At 44.9% G+C, this 22,941-nt stretch overlaps 1 protein-coding gene across 3 annotated transcripts in view; it reads left to right on the top strand.

Annotated features, from left to right (window-relative positions):
* bckdk (branched chain ketoacid dehydrogenase kinase) overlaps nt 1-22,403 on the top strand; it is an 85,896-nt gene extending 63,493 nt beyond the window's left edge. Inside the window, exons 9-11 of one of the 3 annotated variants that reach the window (XM_085964280.1) lie at nt 1,494-1,583; nt 16,396-16,551; nt 20,541-22,403. In XM_085964280.1, the coding sequence (XP_085820406.1) occupies nt 1,494-1,583; nt 16,396-16,551; nt 20,541-20,685 (391 nt within the window). In that variant the 3' untranslated portion in view covers nt 20,686-22,403. Of the gene's footprint in view, nt 1-1,493; nt 1,584-16,395; nt 16,556-20,540 lie in introns of those variants that run through there. The other 2 variants (XM_085964281.1, XM_085964282.1) reach the window with 2 other exon arrangements.
* Nucleotides 22,404-22,941: the final 538 nt, after the last annotated feature.

The raw sequence follows: 22,941 nt of genomic DNA, 5'->3' as shown, positions 1-22,941 counted from the left end.
AACATCCCCTTTAAGTAGTGAAAAAAGCCTGTGGCAATCATGACTTGCAATTAGACTGCCCTCAATATTGGTCCAGCTCTTCAGTGTAACGCCATTGAGCTTGGGTTTTTAGACTAGAATCATGACTGCAATCATTTTAATGAGGAGTTACCACGAATTTAGCGTGCATTCTAGCCGATTTTCAGGTGGCGCTATTTAACCATTTTTAGTCTAAACACTGCCCATTTCTTGGCTATAGCGAATTTCTAGCCCTGTGAGTATGTTTGATATCTATTGTGTAGGTTATATAAAAGGGCGTGTGCATGTGTATATATGTATACATCTTGTATTCCGTCAGTGAGTTTTAGACAGTGGTTACATAAATAGAATTTACATCACAGAAAGAGGCCATTTGGCCCACCAGGTCTATGCTGGCGTTTATGCTTCACACGAGCCTCCTCCCACCTTACTTCATCTCTCCCTATCAACAGCTTTCTCCCGCATGTACTTATCTAGCTTCCTCTTAAATACATCTAATCCATTCACAATCTTTGATTCTATGATTCACCTCAACCATTCCATGTGGTAGCGAGTTCCACACTCTCACCACTCTGAGTCTTGAAGTTTCTCCTGATGTTTCGCGTACCTTCAGCTGCCTCAGCCCAAAGCTCTGGAATTCCCACCCTAAACCTCTCCGCCTCTCTACCTCTCTTTCTTCCTTTTAAGACGTTCCTTAAAACCTACTTCTTTGACCAAGCTTTTGGTCTCCCAAAGTTTCTCGTGCCTTCAGCTGCCTAATATCTCCTTTTGTGGCTCGGTGTCAAATTTTGTTTGATAACGCGCTTTGGGAAGTTTCACTACGTTAAAGGTGCTATATAAATGCAAGTTGTTGTTGTTAAATTCCTTATTGGATTTATTAGTGACTATTATATTTATGGCCCCTAGTTTTGGACTCTCTCACAAGTGGAAACATCTGTACGTCTACCCTATCGAACCCCTTCATTATTTCAAAGACCTCTATCAGGTCACCTCTCAGTCTTTTTCTAGAGAAATGGGCCCCGGCCAGTTCAGCCTTTCCTGATAGTCGTACCCTCTCAGTGCGGGTATCATCCTTGTAAATCTTTTTTTGCACTTTCTGCAGTGCTTCTGTATCCTTTTTTGTAATATGGAGACCAGAGCTGTGCACAGTACTCCAAGTGTGGTCTAGCCAAGTTCCCAGGTTAATCTTGGAATACGGTTGATATTTGTAAACAACTCGTGCTTCACCTCTGTGGTTTATGATTTGAGAAGTGCTGCCTCTAACTCCCTCTCAGCCACCAGATATCCTGCAGACACCTCTCAGCAGTACAGTGGATTCTAATCTTTATCATGTTTCTTGTTGTTACTCATGAGGCCGATTTTTAGAATTGAAAGGGCTCACACAGGGAAGGGCTGTAGGCAAGTGTGTAAATTGCGATGGGAACATCGCACCTCTTTATGTCTCATGGGATTTAATGGTCTGTCTCCTCTCGCAGAGCCTCGATGGAGAGTCACCTGAACACTCCTTCCAACGTCCCTGACATTGTGGTCACCATTGCCAACAACGATACTGATTTTGTTATCAGGTAAATCATTTCAAATCATATGTTAACACTGTTTGATGGCGAGTTCAACTTGTGCCAATTTATTTGTGCCGACAGCCTATTCCACCCCGCCAGCATGGATTTAACCTGTTAGATTATTACTTTTGTGTCAACTATGCAGTTTGCCAATTATCCTTGTTCACGAACAGGAACTGGGACTGTCTAGAAAGCAGCAGGGAAATGCTGAGCGGCAGGATTGTCGATGTCAGCTTTTCCCTCCTGCCCTGTGAGTGACAGTTCATCCGACAGCCCCTTTTCAGCCGCCTGTTTCTAAAACAGCCTGTCGCTGCTGCTCCTTCAGTGGTGCAGGAAAAGTCTGCCCCCCCCACCCTCCCGTTCCCTCTCGTAGACCCCACCTGAACAAAACTCATCCACCTGGGCAGACCTGAGCAGGAATACCAGGGAAGGCTGGGATTCAAGCATGGGCCTTCAGGTTGAGAAGCAACTGCTACCAGTTCCTGGATAACCTGTGGGATGATTAAAATTCACATACACGGGCACTGAGGATTAGCATGTACTGTTCAGCACCGCACAATGGCAGAGCATGGCTTTCAGTCCTGAGGAAGGACCTTAGACCAGAAACCATCGACTGACTGACTTCTCTTTCTCCAAAGATGCTGCCTAACCTGCCAAGCATTTCCAGCTTTTTTGTTTTCAGATTTCCAGCATCTGCAGTCATTTGCTTTTTTTTTGTTTTATATGGTTTAGCAAATCTCCTAGCAACTGACTGGAGAACAATTCTGGCTTGTGTCCAGGCCTGGTAGCAGACCTGCCCCACACTGCTCTCTCAGCTTAGAAAAACAGGACAAGCTTAAAAATCTCCGACACGGTTCAATGGACCACATCTATCGTCTCTCATACAACACTTTAGGCTCTGCCAATAATAGGGAAACAACAACACTTTGCATTTATATAGCACCTTTAAACGTCCCAAGGCATTTCACAGAAACGTAATCAGACAAATTAGATGCCAAGCCACTTATGGAGATCTTCGGACAGGTGACCAAAAGCATGGTCAAAGAGGTAGGTTTTAAGGGCCGTCTTAAAGGAAGAAAGAGGTAGAGAGGCAATGAGGTTTAGGAGGGAATTCCAGAGCTTGGGGCCTAGACAGCTGAAGGCATGGCTGCCAATGGTAGGACAAAGGAAACCATATAAAACCACTCTAAAGCTTGCCCCTCACAGATCGCTGTGTTTTTTTTTGTATGAGCTCTTGAGAAACACCTAACTCTACCATAAGAAATAGGAGCAGGAGCAGGCCATTCGGCCCTTTGAGCCTACTCCGCCATTCAATAAGATCATGGCTGATCTTCTACCTCAACTCCACCTTCCCGCACTATCCCCATATCACTTGGTTCCCTTAGTATCTAAAAATCTATCAATTTCTGTCTTGAATATACTGAGCATCCACAGCTCTCTGGGGTAGAGAATTCCAAGGATTCACAACTCTTTGAGTGAAGAAATTTCTCCTCATCTCAGTCCTAAATGGCCGACCCCATATTCTGAGGGCGATGTGTACAGAATTTCTGGAGTTGTTTTTATGCTATTGGTGTTAGAAATAAAATGTTGGAATTATAGCCATATGCTTCCATTGTAAACTTAGATATAACCGGCAACTCTGAACTTTGGTTGGAGCATAGGAGCAGGAGTAGGCCATTCAGCCACTCCAGCCTGGTCCGCCATTCAATCCGATCATGGCTGATCTGTATTACAGGAAACTTTGTGCTATCCGGCACCGACGGGACCGAGCTGCTGCCGTTCCCTCAAAACTGCCGGACACTCCAGAGTTAATGTTGAAAGATACGGCGATTTCTCCGTATCTGACAACAAACACTGTTGCTTAGCAACAGCTTCTAAACAGTCGGCTGCAGCTGCAAGCGTCTCTAGCTGAAGCTGTTGCTATAGCTACAGACCTTGCAGAGCTTGACTGGGAAAAAAGAAGCAAAGAAAAGAAACGAAAAGAATAAAAAACGGCTCCTGATTTTTGCCGGTGGCTCCAGCTTGCCGGATGGTTCACCTCCGGATAACTCAAAGTTTCCTGTACCATGGTTGGATAATAGCGATGGATCTATAATGAAATTAAATGGCCACAAGGGATTCTGAAAGGACAGAATGGGATCACCAAGGAGGGGAATATAGCTTTACTTGTTAAAGAGAAATGTGATTATGCTAGTGAGGGAGGATATTGGTCAGCAGGAAGCAGGTGAAATGTTTAGGTGCAGCTGGATCATGCAGTTGAGCCAAAGCTGATCCTGGTACTATATGTTCTCGGTAATGGAGCTCAGTTTAAGAAAGTTTTGCATCCAATAAATTACTTTTAAAGTGCAGTCATCGTTAAATGGTAATTGTGGCAGCCAATGTGCGCAGAGCAAGACCCCACAAACACCAAGTGAGATGAAGAGCCAGTTAATCAGTTTTAGGTGCTGTTGGTTGAGATAGGAATATTAGCCAGAACTATGGTCTTCGACCAGTGCCGTGGGCTCTTTTACAATAACTTTCATTTACATAGTGCCTTTAACATAGAAAACCATCCCAAATATGTCCACCTAAACCACTGTAATAGCCAGATGGTGTTCAGTTAAACCTCTCATCCAAACGTTTACCAATTCAGTATTTCCTCTGTACTGCATTAATGCTGTCAGTCTGGATTACACTTCAGGGTCCTGGAGTGGGGCTCAACGTACACCCTTCTGACTCCGAGGCCAGAGTGCTAACAACTGAGCTCCCACTTTATTTTACAGAGAAAGTTTTCTATAATACTGAATTGGTCACAACCCAATTAGCACCAATGACGCGCACTTATAAAGCATTTTGAATGTAGAGAAAAACAGACGCAAAGCACTTCACACAGGTGTGAAGGAAAACCAGAGTGAGGATGCCTTGTCAAAGATGGAGAGATTAGGAAAGGTGACCAAAAGCTTGGTCAGAGAGGTAGGTTTTAAGGAGCGTGGGCAGGCAGTGCCACAATGAGCCACTAGGCTCCTTGATGCTGGGCCCAGAAAAGAACGCTGCTTCAAAAGGCCAATTTACAGTGGTATCCCTCGTTATGTAAACTAACATTATATGACAAGCTATCATAGCAAAGGCCTTTCATAGTGCCACCTTCAGGTATCATTGACGCTGCAAGTAAATGTTGACGCTTTTAAAATGGATGTTGCCATAGACAGGGGAGTTTTCAATACATTTTGTAATGGAATCTTGTGACCCTCTCAGCAACTTTAATATATAATGGCCCGTAATTTGCGGCCAGCGGTGAAGCAAATGGCGTTTGCTGCTGGCCCCGAAAAAAGCTGCCCACTAAGATCTCGCCAAGCCTGTGGCGAGAAGTTTGCCTTTTTCGACGTGCAATTGAGATCAGTGCAGTGTCGTGGGAATCCCATAGTGCGATCTACTGTGACGTCTAAGCAGCCAATCACAGTGCAGAATTCTCACAGACTGAGAACCAGGAAGTGAGGAAGCTCCCTTTATTCTGACTTTTTAAAAAATATTACAGAGAGCAAAACAAAGATCGGGGCTCTCACATGGGGAAAAGGTAAACCTGAGATAAATATGAACAAACTTTTAAAAAACATAAACTTTTTTTTAACGTTTCTTAAAAAGTGTAATTTTTATCATAATGGAGAAATTTGACACTCCACAAAATTAAAATTAGTTTTTCAGGGCCATAATGTTTGCTTAGCAGTCAATACGCTGTTAAAACCCCAGTTACACCTAATCCAAAAGGGTCGAACATTTAATGGGGTATTTCACAGCGATATTACCGCGGAAAAGCCCAAGTTTTTGTCAGTTTCACTGATTGGCGGCTATGGGGAGGGGGCACAGCGCAGCCAGTATTGGAGCAGTGAATAACTGACTGCAACTACAAGATGCGCATGCGCTACACCCTGAAGTTGCGGTCAGCTTCAAAGGGGTAATAACAGTGAACACTATTTGCTCGCTGTTACTACCCACCGCAAATTCCGGACCGCTGTGTTGCCGCCCTGGTTCTGGCATGAAGCAGATAATGGAGATAAGTTTTGTTTGAAAAAGATGCTAGTGGTGACTAAAGGGTCTACAGAGTAAATGAAGTGAAGCTGTGCTCCGTTAGTGGACCCGCGCTCGACTGCAAGCACAGCCCACGGAATTGGCCTTCTGTGTTGAAGGAGCTGTGACTCGCTCTCCCGTCGAGTGATGCTCTGTGCTGGGAGTGCTGCAATGCAATGGCACTACTCGAAGAAGACCTGGGGAGTTCTATCTGGTGTTCTGGCTAACCTTTAATCCTCAACCAACTGCACTAAAAAAAATTATCTGATCATGTATCTCATTGCTATTTCTGGGGCCTTGCTTTGAGCAATTTGGCTGCCGCATTTCCCTCCATTACAACAATGACCTCCACTCCAAAGGTAATTGGCTGTGAAGTGTTTTGGGACGTCCTGAGATGATGGAAGTCACTACATAAAAGCAAGTTCTTTCTATCTCAACGTTTCTTCAGCAGCCTGCTTATTTGTGACCTGCTGTCTTCATTTCTCTGAAAACCTCGAGTCAGTAGAGATCACTTTCATGTCCATCACGGTGCTTCTGAAACCCGATGCATGAGTAAGCAAAATTCAGATCACAGCTATTCATGGAGTATGTTTCAGTTTTAACTTGCCAACATATTTCAAACCATTGCTGTCAGAATACAACCAGAAAGTGATGCCACTTACAGTATGCCATCTGATCTCATTGTTAGCGAAGTGTGAGGTGGTGGGAGGAATAAGGAGGCCACTTATTTCTTGGAAGGTAAGAAGCTAAATGACATGGAGGAACAAAGAGATCTGGGAGTGCAGATACATAAACTGTTAAAAGTAGCAACACAGGTTGATAAGGCCATATAGAGTGTAAAGTACTGCGGTTCATTTCTAGAGAAATAGAATACAAAAACGGGTAAGTTATGTTAAACTTTTATAGAACCGTGGTTAGACCACACTTGGAGTACTGTGTGTAGTGTGTACTAAAGAGATATTGGGGCACTGGAGATAGTGCAGAAAAGAGTTACAAGGATGTTACCAGAATTGAGAAGCTGCAACTATCGGGAAGGATTGAGCAGGCTGGGGTGCTTTTTTCTGGAAAAGACAAGACTGAGGAAACCTGATAAGAGATCTTCAAATTTGTGAAGGTGGATGTGGAGAAACTGTTTCTACTTGTGGGCGAGTCCAGAACAAGGGAGCATAAAAATACGATAGCCATTAACAGTTTAAATAAAGAATTTAGGAGGCATTTCTTCACACAGAGTGGTGAGAATGTCGAAGCAGAGAGCTTGCCACGTAGATGAGGGAGAAGGGAATGGAGGGAAAGAGGGGCAGGATGCGAGGAGGTAATTCACAAGGGAGGAGGCTCGTGTGCAGTATAAACACCAGCCTAGAGCAGCTGGGCCGAGTGGCCTGTTTTTGTGCCGTGTAATTCTATGTAAGAGTTCTGAATTTACGAACCTGCTTTCACACTTTTTCTGCTTATTTCTGATTTGGGCCGTGCTGGCCCTCGATAGAGTGAGAAGGCGCTGGTGGAATAGCAATTGTTTTTGTAACTGGGTGGCTTGGCAGGCCTCTTCAGAGGGCCTTAAGCAGTCGACTGCATAGTGTAGGACTGGAGTCACGTATCGGATAGGAGTGGCTGAAGGACATGAGTGAACCACGTGGAGTTTTTCTGTAACAGCCTACAAATGAGCAGATTTATTGCATTTAATTTCACAACTTGCCCTGGTCGGATTTGAACTCGCGACCTGCGGGTTGCTGGTCCAGAACCTTAACCACTGCATGACTGTATGTTAATGGTCAACAAAGCCCCTTTTGCCAGAAAATACACAGAATACCAGACAAGGGTTAATCTTCCCGCTCATGCATACTTCATATCTGGTGTCTTGCCCATTGGAAAGTACATCGACTGTGTCGCTATGGTAACCTTTTAGAATTAAACTTGGCAGCGGAAAGTGCCCTCTCAGTGTTTATGATAATCCTATTTTGACAGTTTCCAGAGTTTTTCCTTTAACTGGAGCATTTTCACAGAGTTATTAAATCATAGAGTTATACAGCACAGAAAGAGGCCCTTCGGCCCATCGTGTCCACGCCGGCCATCAAGCCCCGTCTATTCTAATCCCATTTTCCAGCACTTGGTCCATAGCCTTGTATGCTATGGCGTTTCAAGTGCTCATCTAAATGCTTCTTGAATGTTGTGAGGGTTCCTGCCTCTACCACCCTTTCAGGCAGTGAGTTCCAGATTCCAACCACCCTCTGGGTGAAATTTTTTTCCTCAAATCCCCTCTAAACCTCCTGCCCCTTACCTTCAAACTATGCCCCCTGGTTATTGACCCCTCTACTAAGGGGAAACATTCCTTTCTATCTACCCTATCTATGCCCCTCATAATTTTGTACACCTCAATCAGGTCCCCCCTCAGCCTTCTCTGCTCTAAGGAAAACCCCAGCTTGTCCAGTCTCTCTTCATAGCTGAAGCACTCCAGCCCAGGTAACATCCTGGTGAATCTCCTCTGCACCCTCTCCAATGCAATCACATCCTTCCTATAGTGTGGCGACCAGAACTGCACACAGTATTCCAGCTGTGGCCTAACTAGCGTTTTGTACAGCTCCATCATAACCTCCCTGCTCTTATATTCTATGCCTCGGCTAATGAAGGCAAGTATCCCATATGCCTTCTTAACCACCTTATCTACCTGTCCTGCTGCCTTCAGGGATCTATGTACATGCACACCAAGGTCCCTCTGATCCTCTGTCCTTCCTAGGGTCCTACCATTCACTGTGTATTCCCTTGCCTTGTTAGTCCTCCCAAAATGCATCACCTCACACTTTTCAGGGTTAAATTCCATTTACCACTGTTCTGACCATCCCGTCTATATCATCCTGTAGCCTGAGGCTTCCCTCCTCATGGAACACTTTACCACAAGGAGCCATCGAGACAGATACTGTAACGTCTTTTAAAAGGGAACGGCATAAGTATTTGAGAAGGATATGTGGAATGGTTCCATGCCCCTTAATACCCTTGCCTAACAAAAACTATCAATCTCAGTTTTGACATTTTCAATTGATCTAGCCTCTGGCTTTTTGGGGGCACAAGTTCCAGGTTTCCACTACCCTCTGTGTGAAGAATTGCTTCCTGACATCACCCCAGAATGGTCTAGCCCTAATTTAAAGGTTATGCCCCCTTGTTCTGGACTCCCAGAAATAGTTTCTTTCTCTCTATCCTATCAACTGTTTTAATCATTTTAAACACCTCAATTAGATCACCCATTAATCTTCTATACTCAAGGGAATACAAGCCTAGTCTATGTAACCTGTGCTCAGAATTTAATCCTTCTAGCCCTAGTATCCTTCTGGTAAAGTTGCCCTGCACCCCTTCCGAGACCAATATATCCTTCCTGAGGTGTGGAGCCTGGAACTGAACGCAGTGCTCCAGATAGGGTCTAACCAGCACCTCATCTTCCAATTAGGCACTTTACAGCCTTCCGGACTCAATATCGAGTTCAACAATTTCAGATCATAACCTCGGCCCCTATTACATTTTTACTTATTTTTTATCCACACCTTTGTTTTGGCCCTTCCCCCTTTTTTTCTTTCCCACATGGCAGCTGTCTCCCATTCTGCCAGCGCATTTCACACCTAATCTAGAGCCGTCTTTTGTCTCCACTAGTCCTATCACCATCTCGTCTCGTTTTGAGTACCTCTTAATGTCTCTTCACTTCTCTTTTGCTTTCTCCCAGCCCTCAAACTGGCCTCTTAAACTGTTTCATTTCCTGTGCTTTTTCAGCCTTGACGAAGGGTCTTCGACCTGAAACGTTGACTCTTGTTTCTCTCTCCACAGATGTTGCCTGGCCTGCTGAGTTTTTCCAGCATTTTCTGTTGTTATTAGGGTCTAACCAGAGCTTTATACAACAGTAGCATAAATTCCTCCCCTTTGTATTCCAGCCCACTTTTAATAAAAGTCTGCCTTCCACTAGCCTTTTAAATTATTTTTTGTACCTAATTAGTTTCTGTGGGGACAGTAAACAATGAATGTCACATTGAAGGTCTTGGCGTTAGTGGCTGCGACATGCTGTCAACTGTGCCATATTAAGAGTTTACGATGTCAGTGGATAAATGACTGTGCATGAGCCAGCCTTGTATGGTGAGATGCAGTGTGACACGCAATAACAGAAATTGTTCTGCTTCTGTTTGAATGTGTGTCACAATGGTTGGCGTTCGAAAGCACGGTGTTGTTGTTCACTGCAGTCCAAGTACAGCCTTTAACTCAGTGACAGATGATTGGGTGTTTGGCTGAAGGTAAAAGATTTGAAAATAAAAAGTGAATCTGGCATTCAGCTGACCTTACAGGTTAATGTGTGAAGTGGGCAAGTCCAGATTAGCTTCCATGATTGCACACATAACTGGCTTGGGACCGGGATTCTGACCGAGAGGATGGCGAGTGTGGGCGAGAACTACCTCAGTTCTTATTGTGACATCGTCAAGATCTTTTCATAGGGAGCAGGTTGCTTATCCAGCTTCTGTGCTGTGTAGTCATAGAGAGAGATTGAAACGGGAGAAAGTAACAATATAACCGAGATTTTAAAAGTAAGAAAAGCGTCAAGCTATTGCGTCCTGCTTTTCCCTCCACCCACTGCCTTCGTTCCTGTTGACTGGATATTTTCTGCTGTAATTTGCTGTCTAGCCAGTAAATTTTGCCAAAATTGTTAACTCCACTACTGAACTACATTAATGTCATATGGACTGTCTGGCTGTGTGCCATGGATCAAAATAAAAAGCCAGGGGACTGAGAGCAGAGTCCCGGGAAACAGGCCAAACAATTTCACTAACCTGACTGGAGCAAACACCTTGTGGAGCCGCGCAGAAACCTGAAAGTTCGCACGTAGCAGGGGAGGACAAAGCACTTCCTGTTTTCCAACGACAGGCCAAAATAAAATGTGACTTATCCGTAGTCAGTGCCCAATCAGAGCAGAGCAGTGCACAAGGGGAGAGCGTGTTAGTTGCGGTGAAATCGTCAGTTGTAAGTAACCCATCCTGTGCCATTTACGGCTTATACCAGGAAAACAACAACAACAACTTATATTTATATAGCGCCTTTAAAGCGTCCCAAGGCGCTTCACAGGAGTATTATAAGACAATAAATTTGACGCCGAGCCACATAAGGCGAAATTAGGGCAGGTGACCAAAAGCTTGGTCAAAGAGGTAGGTTTTAATGAGCGCCTTAAAGGAGGAAAGAGAGGGAGCGAGGCAGAGAGGTTTAGGGAGGGAATTCCAGAGCTTAGGGCCTAGGCAGCTGAAGGCATGGCCACCAATGGTGGAGCAATTATAATCAGGGATGCTCAAGAGGGCAGATTTTGAGGAGCACAGATATCTCGGGCTGGGGGGGGTGGGGGTTCTGGGGCTGAATGAGATTACAGAGATAGGGAGGGGCGAGGCCATGGAGGGATTTGAAAACAAGGATGAGAATTTTAAAATCGGGGCTCTGCTTAACCGGGAGCCAATGTAGGTCAACGAGCACAGGGGTGATGGATGAACGGGACTTGGTGCGAGTTAGGACACGGGCAGCCGAGTTTTGGATGACCTCAAGTTTACGTAGGGTAGAATGTGGGAGACCAGCCAGGAGTGCGTTGGAGTCTAAAGGTAACAAAGACATGGATGAGGGTTTCAGCAGCAGATGAGCTGCGGCGGGGCGGAGACAGGCGATGTTACGGAGGTGGAAATAGGCGGTCTTAGTTATGCCGTGGATATGTGGTCGGAAGCTCATTTCAGGGTTAAATATGACACCAAGGTAGCAAACAGTGTGGTTCAGCCTCAGACGGATGTTAGGGAGAGGGATAGAGTCAGTAGCTAGGGAACGGAGTTTGTGGCGGGGACCAAAAACAATGGCTTCGGTCTTCCTAATATTTAATTGGAGAACATTTTTGCTCATCTGGAACTGGATGTCGAACAAGCATTCTGACAATTTGGAGACCGTGGAGGGGTCGAGAGAAGTGGTGGAGAGGTAGAGCCGGGTGTCGTCAGCGTACATGTGGAAACTGACGCTGTATTTTCAGATGATGTCGCCAAGGGGCAACATGTAGATGAGAAATAGGAGGGGGCCAAGGATAGATCCTTGGGGGACACCAGAGGTAACGATGCGGGAGCGGGAAGAGAGGTGATTCTCTGGCTATGATTAGATAGAAAAGAATGGAACCAGGCAAGTGCAGTCCCACCCAGCTGGACAATGGTGGAGAGGCGTTGGAGGAGGATGGAGTGGTCAACCATGTCAAAGGCTGCAGACAGGTCGAATTGGATGAGGAGGGATAGTTTACCTTTGTCACAGTCACAAAGGATGTAATTTGTGACTTTGATAAGAGCCGTTTCGGTACTGTGGCGGGGCGGAAACCTGATTGGAGGGATTCAAACATGGAGTTGCGGGAAAGATGTGTACGGATTTGGGAGGCGACAGCACGTTTAAGGACTTTGGAGAGGAAAGGGAGGTTGGAGATGGGGCGGTAGTTTGCAAGGGTGGGTTGTTTTTTTGAGAGGGGTGATGACGGCAGATTTGAGGGAGAGGAGGACAGTACTTGAGGAGAGAGAACCATTAACAATATCAACTATCATGGGAGCCAGAAAAGGAAGTTGGGTGGTCAGCAGTTTGGTGGGAATAGGGTCGAGGGAGCAGGAAGTGTGTCTCATGGACAAGATGAGCGCCAAGAGGTCATGAGGGGAGATCGGAGAGAAACTGGAGAAAGATGTGAGTTCAGGGCTAGGGCAGGGGGGAACCTTAGAGGAAATTTGGCCCAGTGGGCTAGGGGAAGGAACGGAAGTGGCAGAGGCAGCTGAACGGATGGTCTCAATCTTCGAGACAAAGAAGTCCATGAGCTCCTCACACGTTGTCAGAGGTGAGGGTGGAGAAGACAAGGCAGAGGGACTTATGAAGATGGTTAGCAGTGGAGAATAGAAGTTGTGGTTTATCTTTGCATTCCAGAATGATTCTGGACTAGTGAGCAATTTTGGCAGAGGAGAGCAGGACCTGATGATGCTTTATGTGGTCCAGCCAGATCTGGCGGTGAATGGCTAAACCTGTTGTCCGCCAGATCCGTTCAAGTCTGCGTCCCTTGGACCTAAGGGAGCGAAGATGAGGGCCGTACCAGGGGGAACGGACCGGGTGAGAGAGCGTAATTGTTTTAATAGGGACTAGGGCATCAAAGGTGGTGAGGGTGTGGCTGAGCAGATCGGTAGCTGCAGAAATGAGGTGAATGGAGGGCCAAAGGCTGGACATTTGGGATTTTGTAAGCGAAGTGCAGCATCGTTTGGTAGCATGCGGCATTACAGTGACAAGCTGCAAAGGTGGGCTGGCTTTGATAGAAAGCTGGTAAACTGTTACTCAAAGAGAAACCTATTGGGTTTTATGTCACTGAAGTGTGATGGCACATCCCATGTAGCTGCTTGAATAAAGAAGGAACAAACTTGCAAGTAAATGTGGGTCCCTTACAGGCTGAGACAGGAGAAATTATAATGGGGAATAACGAAATGGCAGAGAAGTTAAACAAATACTCTGTGTCTGCCTTCACGGAAGAAGACACAAAAAAACTTCCCGGAAATAGTGGAGAACCAAGGGCCTAGCAAGAATGAGGAACTGAGAGAAATTAGAATTAGTAAAAAAATAGTACTGGAGAAATTAATGGGACTGAAAGCCGATAAATCCCCTGGACCTGATGGCCTCCATCCTAGGGTTTCGAAAGAGGTGGTTATAGAGATAGTGGATGCATCCGTTGGCATTTTCCAAAATTCCATAGATTCTAGAACGGTTCCTGCGGATTGGAAGGTAGCAAATGTAACCCCACTATTTAAGAAAGGAGGGAGAGAGAAAACGGGGATCTACAGACCAGTTAGCCTGACATCAGTTGTAGGGAAAATGCTGGAATCTATTATTAAGGAGGTGGTAACAGGGCACTTAGAAAATAATAATAGGATTGGGCAGAGTCAACACAGATTTATGAAAGAGAAATCATGTTTGACGAATCTGTTAAGAGATTTTTGAGGTTGTAACTAGCAGAATAGATAAGGGGGACCAGTGGATGTGTTGTATTTGGATTTTCAGAAGGCATTCGATAAGGTGCCACACAAGAGGTTATTAAACAAAATTAGGGCTCATTGGATTGGGGGTAATATACTAGCATGGATTGAGGATTGGTTAATGGACAGAAAACAGAGAGTGGGAATAAGCGGGTTATTTTCGGGTTGGCAGGCTGTAACTAGTGGGGTACCGCAAGGATCAGTGCTGGGGCCTCAGCTATTCACAATCTATATCAATGATTTGGATGAGGGGACCAAATGCAATATATCCAAGTTTGCTGGTGATACAAAGCTAGGTGGGACTGTAAGTTGTGAGGAGGATGCAAGGAGGCTTCAAAGGGATATAGACAAGCTAAGTGAGTGGACAAGAACATGGCAAATGGAATATAATGTGGAGAAATGTGAAGTTTATCCACTTTGGTAGGAAAAATAGAAAAGCAGAGTATTTTTTAAATGGTGAAAGATTGGGAAATGTTGGTGTTCAGAGGGACCTGGGTGTCCTTGTACACGAATCACTGAAAGTTAACATGCAGGTACAGCAAGTAATTAGGAAAGCAAATGGTATGTTGGCCTTTATTACAAGAGGATTTGAGTATAAGAGTAAAGACGTCTTACTGCAATGATATAGGGCCCTGGTGAGACCACACCTGGAGTATTGTGTACAGTTTTGATCTCCTTACCTAAGGAAGGATATACTTGCCACAGAGGGAGTGCAACGAAGGTTCACCAGACTGGTTCCTGGGATGGGGGGATTGTCCTATGAGGAGAGATTCAGTAGACTGGGCCTATATACTCTAGAGTTTAGAAGAATGAGAGGTGATCTCATTGAAACATACAAAATTCTTACAGGGCTTGACAGGGTAGATGCAGGGAGGATGTTTCCCCTGGCTGGGGAGCCTAGACCCAGGGATCACAGTCTCAGAATAACGAGTCGGCCATTTAGGACTGAGATGAGGAGAAATTTCTTCACTCAGAGGGTGGTGAATCTTTGGAATTCTCTACCCCAGAGGGCTGTAGAGGCTCAGTCATTGGGTATATTCACGACAGAGATCGATAGATTATTGGATACTAAGGGAATCAAGGGATATGGGGATAATGCAGGAAAGTGGAGTTGAGGTCGATGATCAGCCATGATCTTATTGAATGGCGGAGCAGGCTCGAAGGGCCGAATGGCCTACTCCTGCTGCTGTTTCTTATGTTCTTATCTCTATAGCACCTTTCACGACCTCAGGACATCCCAAAGTGCTTCACAGTCAATGCAGTAAAGCGTAGTCACTGTTGTAATGTAGGGAAACGCGGCAACATCCCACAAACAACAATGAGATGAATAGCCCATTAATCTGTTGGTGAGAATAAATATTGGCCAGGAAAGAACTCGCCTGCTCTCCTTTGAATAATGTCATCGGATCTTTCAATTTAGCGTCTTATACAAAAGACGGCACCCACAACATATGTCCCTTAAAAGGGAGTTCACGAAGAAAATGTGTCCTCTCACTAAATATGGTGACGGCTGTGAACACAAGTCACTGCATGTGGATCATCATGGTAACCACTGAGCCAGAGGGACAGATGAGATCAAATGGGCCCACACAATGCTTTTCCTGGTTGGAGTGCTGTCTCAGTAGGCCTGCATCTTGCATTTGGGGAACAAGAAGGTAGTGAGATGCAGTAAGTAGTAAAGTCTGCAGTTAATGAAGTGGGCAGTGGCAGCTCTCTAACTGACCTATCAGAACATAGGTACATAAGTACATAGCAGTGCCTCTACTGATAGAAGGCAAACATTGAAAGTGGGATAGCTACAAGGTCACAGTGCCTGAGCAGAAAAAGCAGTACAAAGTGCAGTGTTAGAGAGTCGGAAAGCAAACATTGATTTATACTGTGGCTGTGCTCATTAGTAAGACTTGAGCAGATTGCGTTTGTAATTTTTAATGTAATGTTTAGTATCAGAACTGTACAGAGAATTTCTGCAGCTGCCGCACATCGCAATGTGTGTACTACGTCGCACATCACCTCTCCACCTCTGCCTTAAGATGCTCCTTAAAACCTACCTCTGACCAAGATTTTCAGCACCCGTCCTACCTTCTCCTTTGGCTCAATTTCAGTTCTTGTCTGACTACATTCCTGTGAAGTGCCTTGCGTCGTTTGACTACATTTAAGGCGTTATATAAATGCAAGTTATTGTTGTGAGGAGCTATATGAGAATGTCCATAGTGTCCTTAGGGTGGTAATTGTCTGGGTTTGATGTATCCTGTTTTTCGTGGACTGTCCTACATGCACCAATTCTGCCGGAATTTAGCGTGTATTTTAGAACGGATATAACTCTGGATTATCTGAATCTGCCTCAAATTTCATCCCCTTTCACTAGAATACATCACTTTTGCATGAAAAAAGATTGGTATTTCCAGCCCTTTTATTGTTAACTTACATAATCACTTAGGCCAGAACTACTGCAAATGGTCAATAGCCATGCTGAACTTTTAATCAGAGTCGTGCCCGAATTTATTGACAAAAGAAGTCTACCTTTTCACAAGGATATTGGTGATTAAAAGCCATTCACAGCTCTGCCTAAACCTTTCCCCCTCGGGTTAGCCCCCATTGCAGAAACAGACTCTAATATGGAGCGTGAAGTGTTCCCAGAATTGGCGTTTCCTCAGATATGGCTTGCAGAGTACTGATGGGCAGAAAGGTTAGAGCATGCTGGGGCGGTAGTTTATGACGCTCGTCGTGTTCTGTAATTTCTGCTGTAGGATCTCGGACCGCGGAGGTGGGATTCCTCACAATATCGTCGACAAAGTGATGGACTATCACTTCACCACGGCCGAGGAGAGCACTGAGGATACCAAGATGAACACCTTTTATGGCCACACGGTTAACAGCGGCCCACAGTCCGGACCGATGCACGGGTAAGGAAATAGTGGGACAATAATGGGTCATGAAAACCTTCCAACACTGGGCATGGGAAATCACAGTTGGGTTAGGGAGGCCCTACTTGTGATTTAATGTGTAAATAAAGAAATCCAGGTTAAACTGCACCCTGGCACAGAGTTTGCACTGTACAGAAGTGGCTTATAGTAAGTATAAGGCAGTCTCGCTACCAGATATAGGAATAGGAGGAGGCCATTTAGCCCCTCAAGCCTGTTCCATCAGTCAATTAGATCATGGCTGATCTGTATCATAACTCCATTTACCCGTCTTAGTTCCAAATACCTTAATATCCAGACTCTAAAGTTTAAACACAGCATTTTAGTTTCAATCAGATGCTGAGTAAAGGATTTATTTGAATCTGTGTCAATTAACTATCAGCTCTTCAACATCAATTTCTTGGCTCTAATTTCAATGAAATTGTTAAAACAAACCTCTCTCTGTTGCTGCAATCTGTTTAACCATTAGGCTCAGCTCCATGGGCTTGGATTTCCCTGGTGGTTCGCGCCAGTTCTCCAGGGTTTCCGTGGTTCTTCTGCCAAAGCTACAGTGGATAATTGGGAGAATTTTTTTAAAATTCGTTTATGGGATGTGGGCGTCGCTGGCAAGGCCAGCATTTATTGCCCATCCCTAGTTGCCCTTGAGAAGGTGGTGGTGAGCCGCCTTCTTGAACCGCTGCAGTCCGTGTGGTGAAGGTACTCCCACAGTGCTGTTAGGGAGGGAGTTCCAGGATTTTGACCCAGCGATGATGAAGGATCGGCGATATATTTCTAAGTCAGGATGGTGTGTGACTCGGAGGGGAACTTGGAGGTGATGGTGTTCCCATCCGCCTGCTGCCCTTGTCCTTCTAGGTGGAAGAGGTCGCGAGTTTGGGAGGTGCTGCCGAAGATGCCTTGGCGAGTTGCTGCAGTGCAACTTGTAGATGGTACACACTGCAGCCACGGTACGCCGGTGGTGGAGGGAGTGAATTTTTAAGGTGGTAGATGGGACCTTAATCATTGGGAGAATCTCCGCGGTACCAAGTCTATTGATCTTCTGCTCATCGGTCCTGATTGTATCTCTCTCGTTATCCTAAAGATGTGTGCACTAACTTTCTCTCACTCCCAGCCCATCTTTGGCTTCTCCTTGTAAGTTGGTTCATGTTCACCCTATCCCCTGTGAACCATGGCCATTCACTTTGGTCTCCCTCTAAATCACAGTGAAATAAAACTCCATGGGACTTATAGTCAAATCATGTGATTCGATTGCAGGAGACTGCTTTAGATAGTTGCCTGTCATCACATCCTGTGCTGAAATAACGTTGACTTCAATGAGCTCCAAATGTATGTACATGGTCACATGGTCCACCATCACCTCCTTTCAGGTCACATGGTCCACCATCACCTCCTTTCAGGTCAAATGGTCCGTCAGCGCTGGAGTTCAGTCATGTGATTCAATGTATTAAATGTTTGTCCTAACTCGAACTATACACACCTGCCCAAAGAATAGCACAAGACAGTCACATCTCAGGGTAAAGATGATGTTTGTAAATCATTGAGTCTCATGTGCACCATTTTGGATCTCATCTGGCCCATTTAAACTGTTGCTGCCAAGTGGTACTCTGCAATGTTTATATTCAATATATATCACATCACTAAGTATCCAACATCTATTAATATATTGAACCTGTTATGTCTGCCTGGACTACTTGTGTCAATTTTTTCTATTATAAATTGCTCTGTCCACATTTATAATGGAAACTGACTATGTAAACTTGTCACGCTGTAATTACATCCTCCCGCCAGTGGAGGCAATTTTGTGGTTCCTCCGCCTGTACTGCGGATAAAGTCCTTCGCCTGTACTGCGGATAAAGTCCTCCGCCTCGACTAACTCTACTTCTCGACTTCCCAAATTAGCATAAGTTATGTCAGAATATTATATAAAAGGACAGAACGTGCGACTTTAAAATAGGGACTGAAATATATCTGCGCACCTCGCCCCAATTGTTCCCCTTCCACCTTGATGACTACATGTTGCCTTCACTTCCCATGTGCAACACCATGGGGGAATATTCCATTTTTAGTATTTCCTGGAAAAAAATCCCTTTTTTATATCCAGTGCCCTTGATAGAGCCAGAACCCTTGTCAGTTTCCAGTTTCATCCCGTCACCAGTGTGACCATGACTGGTTTCAGTGTAGAAATCACACGTTACCTAGGACGCCATCCCTCACACAGTGGACATAGTCGGCAGCCTGGCTCCTGCCAGTGTTTTGGCACAGTCTGAATAAGAGCAATAACTTTTTATTAATGAGGGTGGGAGCACAGGGCTGTAATAGCAGGCTTTGGATGTAAGACTGTAATGAAAACTGACTTTGATTCCTATGAGGCGTGGATGAATGTAAACCAAAAAAACAAAGCAGACCATTAACCCCTCAAGGACAGAAAGATTTTACATTGCTATAGAACAAGCCTGTTTTCTGTCACTTTCTTGAAAATTAAAGATCGTGCTGGTTAAAGTGATGTTTCTGTTAATGTTTAGGAAACTATGGACCAGCAGTTGACCAATGGGATGATGTCCATGTTTGCTTTGCCACAACAGTGGATCATTGCCCAGTTTCCAAAGTCGTTTCTTAGTTGCCTGATCCACAACTGATTCTGGTTAATCAAATCTGTAGCAAGAAAATGGTCACATTATTCTCTCTTTTCACTTCACTTAATTAAATTTAATTTGTACCTTTGGAGCCTCTTGATCCCTGCTTCCTGGCCTCTGGTGGGGTAGAAGACCAAGGGCACCCCTCTGCTTTCCGAGAGTCTAACTCCATCAACAGGAAAGAAGGTCAATGGAATCCCTGCTAGGATTTTCTCTCCAGTAAGCTAGGCACCCTGACTTGCTGCAAAGCACCAACACATCACCCCGTCCCTCCTACCCACTGGAGACCCAGTGAACCACACCAACACAAAGATGCAAAGAGGCTTCAAGGCAATTTAGCCAAGTTGAGTGAGTGGCAAATACATGGCAGATGCAGTAAAACGTGGATAAATGTGAAGTTATCCACTTCAGTTGGAAAAACAGAAAGGCAGAGTATTATGTAAATGGTGATAGATTGGGAAATGTTGATGTACAAGGGACCTGGGTGTCCTTGTACACCAGTCACTGAAAGCAAACATGCAGGTGCAGCAAGCAGTTAGGAAGGCAAATGGCATGTTGGTCTTCATTGCAAGAGGATTTGAGTACAGGAGCAAGGATGTCTTACTACAGTTACACAGGGCCTTGGTGAGACCACACCTGGAGTACTGTGTGCAGTTTTGGTCTCCTTACCTAAGAAAGGATATACTTGCCATAGAGGGAGTGCAGCAAAGGTTCACCAGACTGATTCCTGGGATGGTAGGACTGTGGTATGAGGAGAGATTGGGTCAACTGGGCCTGTATTCACTAGAGTTTAGAAAAATGAGAGGGGATCTCATTGAAACGCATAAAATTCTGACAGGGCTAGACAGACTGGATGCAGGGAGGATGTTTCCCCTGGCTAGGGGTCTAGAACAAGGGGTCACAGTCTCAGGATACGGGTAGGACATTTAGGACTGAGATGAGGAGAAATTTCTTCACTCAGAGGGTGGTGAACCTGTGGAATTCTCTACCACAGAAGGCTGTGGAGGCCAAGTCACTGAATATATTTAAGAAGGAGATAGATAGATTTCTAGACACAAAAGGCATCAATGGGTATGGGGAGAGAGCAGTAATATGGTATTGAGATAGAGGATCAGCCATGATCATATTGAAGGGCCGAATGGTCTACTCCTGCTCCTATTTTTCTATGAACCACACCAACACATCACCCCATCCCTCCTACCCACTGATAGACAGGGGCACTTCAGGTAGTTAGTGCAATCATTCAGATGGTCCTGGACTGGGATATTCTCCCCTCGTGTGTCTGATGGAGTGTGTGAACAGGCTGCAGTAATAAAGCTATCCTTTCTGTTGCTTGTCCAGGTTTGGCTTCGGTCTGCCGACCTCCCGCGCTTACGCCGAGTACCTGGGGGGTTCGCTCGCCATCCAGTCCATGCAAGGCATCGGAACGGACGTTTACCTGCGTCTCATGCACATCGATGGGAAGGAAGAAAGTTTCCGCGTCTGAACTGCGAGCCGGCTCAGCTTAATCTTCGGATGTCGAGATTATCGGCGAGTGGTTATTGTAGCACTTTTAACCCTCGGTTTCAAACGAATCCAGTGTCCACTGCAATAATAAATGCCAATATTTGGGAAGAACTGCTTTTGGGTAAGAAGAAAGTAGAAACAATCTGGAAGAAGGCCGCCTGAGTTAGCTTGGCTTGATTCCTGGAGAGTGGAGTGAAGGAGCAATGACTGACGGTGAAAGGAGGGACTGCTGGAGAGTGTTGACAAGTGGTTCAGCGGGCTTTGACTGAGCTTTGAGTGAGAGGAGTGGACTCTCAGTGGCTGAGCTGTCGGCAGCTGCAGATCCAGCCAGCAGTCCCTGGGCAGCACGGCCCTCTGCTGCCGCCTGCCTGCCAGTGACAACATGCTCGATTGTTGGGAGGTTATTTCGTAAAACTGAACAGAGAAAGCAAAAAAATATATAAAAACCCAGACCCCCACACACACACACAAAACGGAACACTTTTTAACTCTTTGGATATAGAGAGACATTTTGTTACCGCAGTTTAATACATGCATAGTACAGTAATTTCTGAATTTTAATCTTTTATAAGGTAGGGGTTGATGTTGGCAACTATTTCTGTGTTTGACAATCAGAGGCTACCCATTTTCGTACTGAAACCGCAGTTTGTGCTGCGTTCTAGAGATTTAAGTATTAATATTCGTCCTGTGTGTTTATCGAGAGGAAATACGGTTTTCATTCCCGATAATACCAAAAAAAAACTCTCAATTTAAACACCATTGATTTATTTTGTTTGAAGTTGATAATTGCAGTATTTCTCGATGCTGGTGCTACCTATTTAATCTGAAGCTGCTGCACATTCAAATCAAGAGGCCCAGGATCTTTCGTCCTCTGGTGTGCAGGCCCATCAGCAATTGGATTTTCACAGGATGTTTGGAATCAGGAGTCTAAAGCAGTAATACGATAGCAAAATACTGCAGATGCTAGAAATCCAAAATAACAACAGAAAATGCTGGAAAAACTCAGCAGGCCAGACAACATCCGTGGAGAGAAATTAGAGTTGACGTTTCGGGTCGAAACCCTTTTTCAAAACTCAGCAGCCTGTTCACACATTTGTAACCGCAGCTGCAGCAGTGACCCGGGTGTTATTACAGATTCCTGATGTGTCGATTCACTTTTTTTTAGACCATATAAGAGGCTGCGGCAGTTCAGCCGTGCCGGGTTCCTTCAGTTACCGCACAGACACTTTGACTCGCCGCGGCTCCTTCTCAGTAGCTTTATACCGAGGTTGGGCTACATCGACACACAGCTCAGAGCAGTTTCACCAGATCCCAAAGGCTTCCTTCTACCTCCTCTGAAAAGCCCCCTGTCCTTCTCCCCTCCCGGTGACTCTGTCCAACAATGAACACCCCATTGCTGGACAGGCCTCCAGCTGGTGGGTCGGGAGCTTGCAAGCCTCTGGAAGCTGTGAAACTCTTGAGGTGCAACAGCAAGACCAATGTCATCTTGTGGAATTCCCAGTCACGACGTGTTGTTGCAGCAGGCAAGATAAGATTCAGCTCAGATCTACCTTGGCCGTGGAGAGTGAGAAAGAACGCAACCTGTTTAAAGAGTTCATTTCTCCTACAGCAGAGAAAAATACCTTAATTTGATCAGAATTGATGTTTTTTTTGTCAGTAACCCTATTTCCTTCCGTAACTAATAAAAAAAAAACAATATCTGAGGATGTTCATTTTTTTTTCTCACCAGGTTAATTCTTGATGTGACTGCAGTTATTTTAAATTGCATTTAAAATTCAGAAAGTCGTAGAGCACTTGGGACATTAGCCTGATTTACATGGTGATATTTCAAAATGAATATTAATGCTTCTCAGCAGAGGTGCAGTATTTTCCGTTGTGATGACCGAGAGCGACTTTCTGCTGAAGGCTGCTAGTTATGCAGAGTTAGTGATGTGCAGCGATTGCCTGTGCACTATGGTATTGAATAGAGTGAATAATTATCAATACATTGTCACAAAAAATATGTGGCCTTGATAATTGTACTTTTACCCAGACTCTCACCTGCTGTCAGGAAAAGTCACGAAAAATTAGATCTAATTCAGAAAGCTTACTGAGAAAAATCCTTTCAAGCAATAGAAATCTACAGGTAAATGGATTAAAGACTCAATAATGTGAACATGTAAATAGCGACAGTAAAACCAGGGGAACGTTTAACCCAACTTTGCTTCAGTCCCCTACCCAGTATGGTTTTGGTCGT

Source organism: Somniosus microcephalus, chromosome 22, assembly GCF_052327205.1.
Source record: "Somniosus microcephalus isolate GS21.2 chromosome 22, FLI_Smic_1.0, whole genome shotgun sequence".
NCBI lineage: Eukaryota > Metazoa > Chordata > Chondrichthyes > Squaliformes > Somniosidae > Somniosus > Somniosus microcephalus.
The sequence above is the reverse complement of the archived record's forward strand: the minus strand, read 5'-3'. Positions and strand labels throughout refer to the sequence as shown.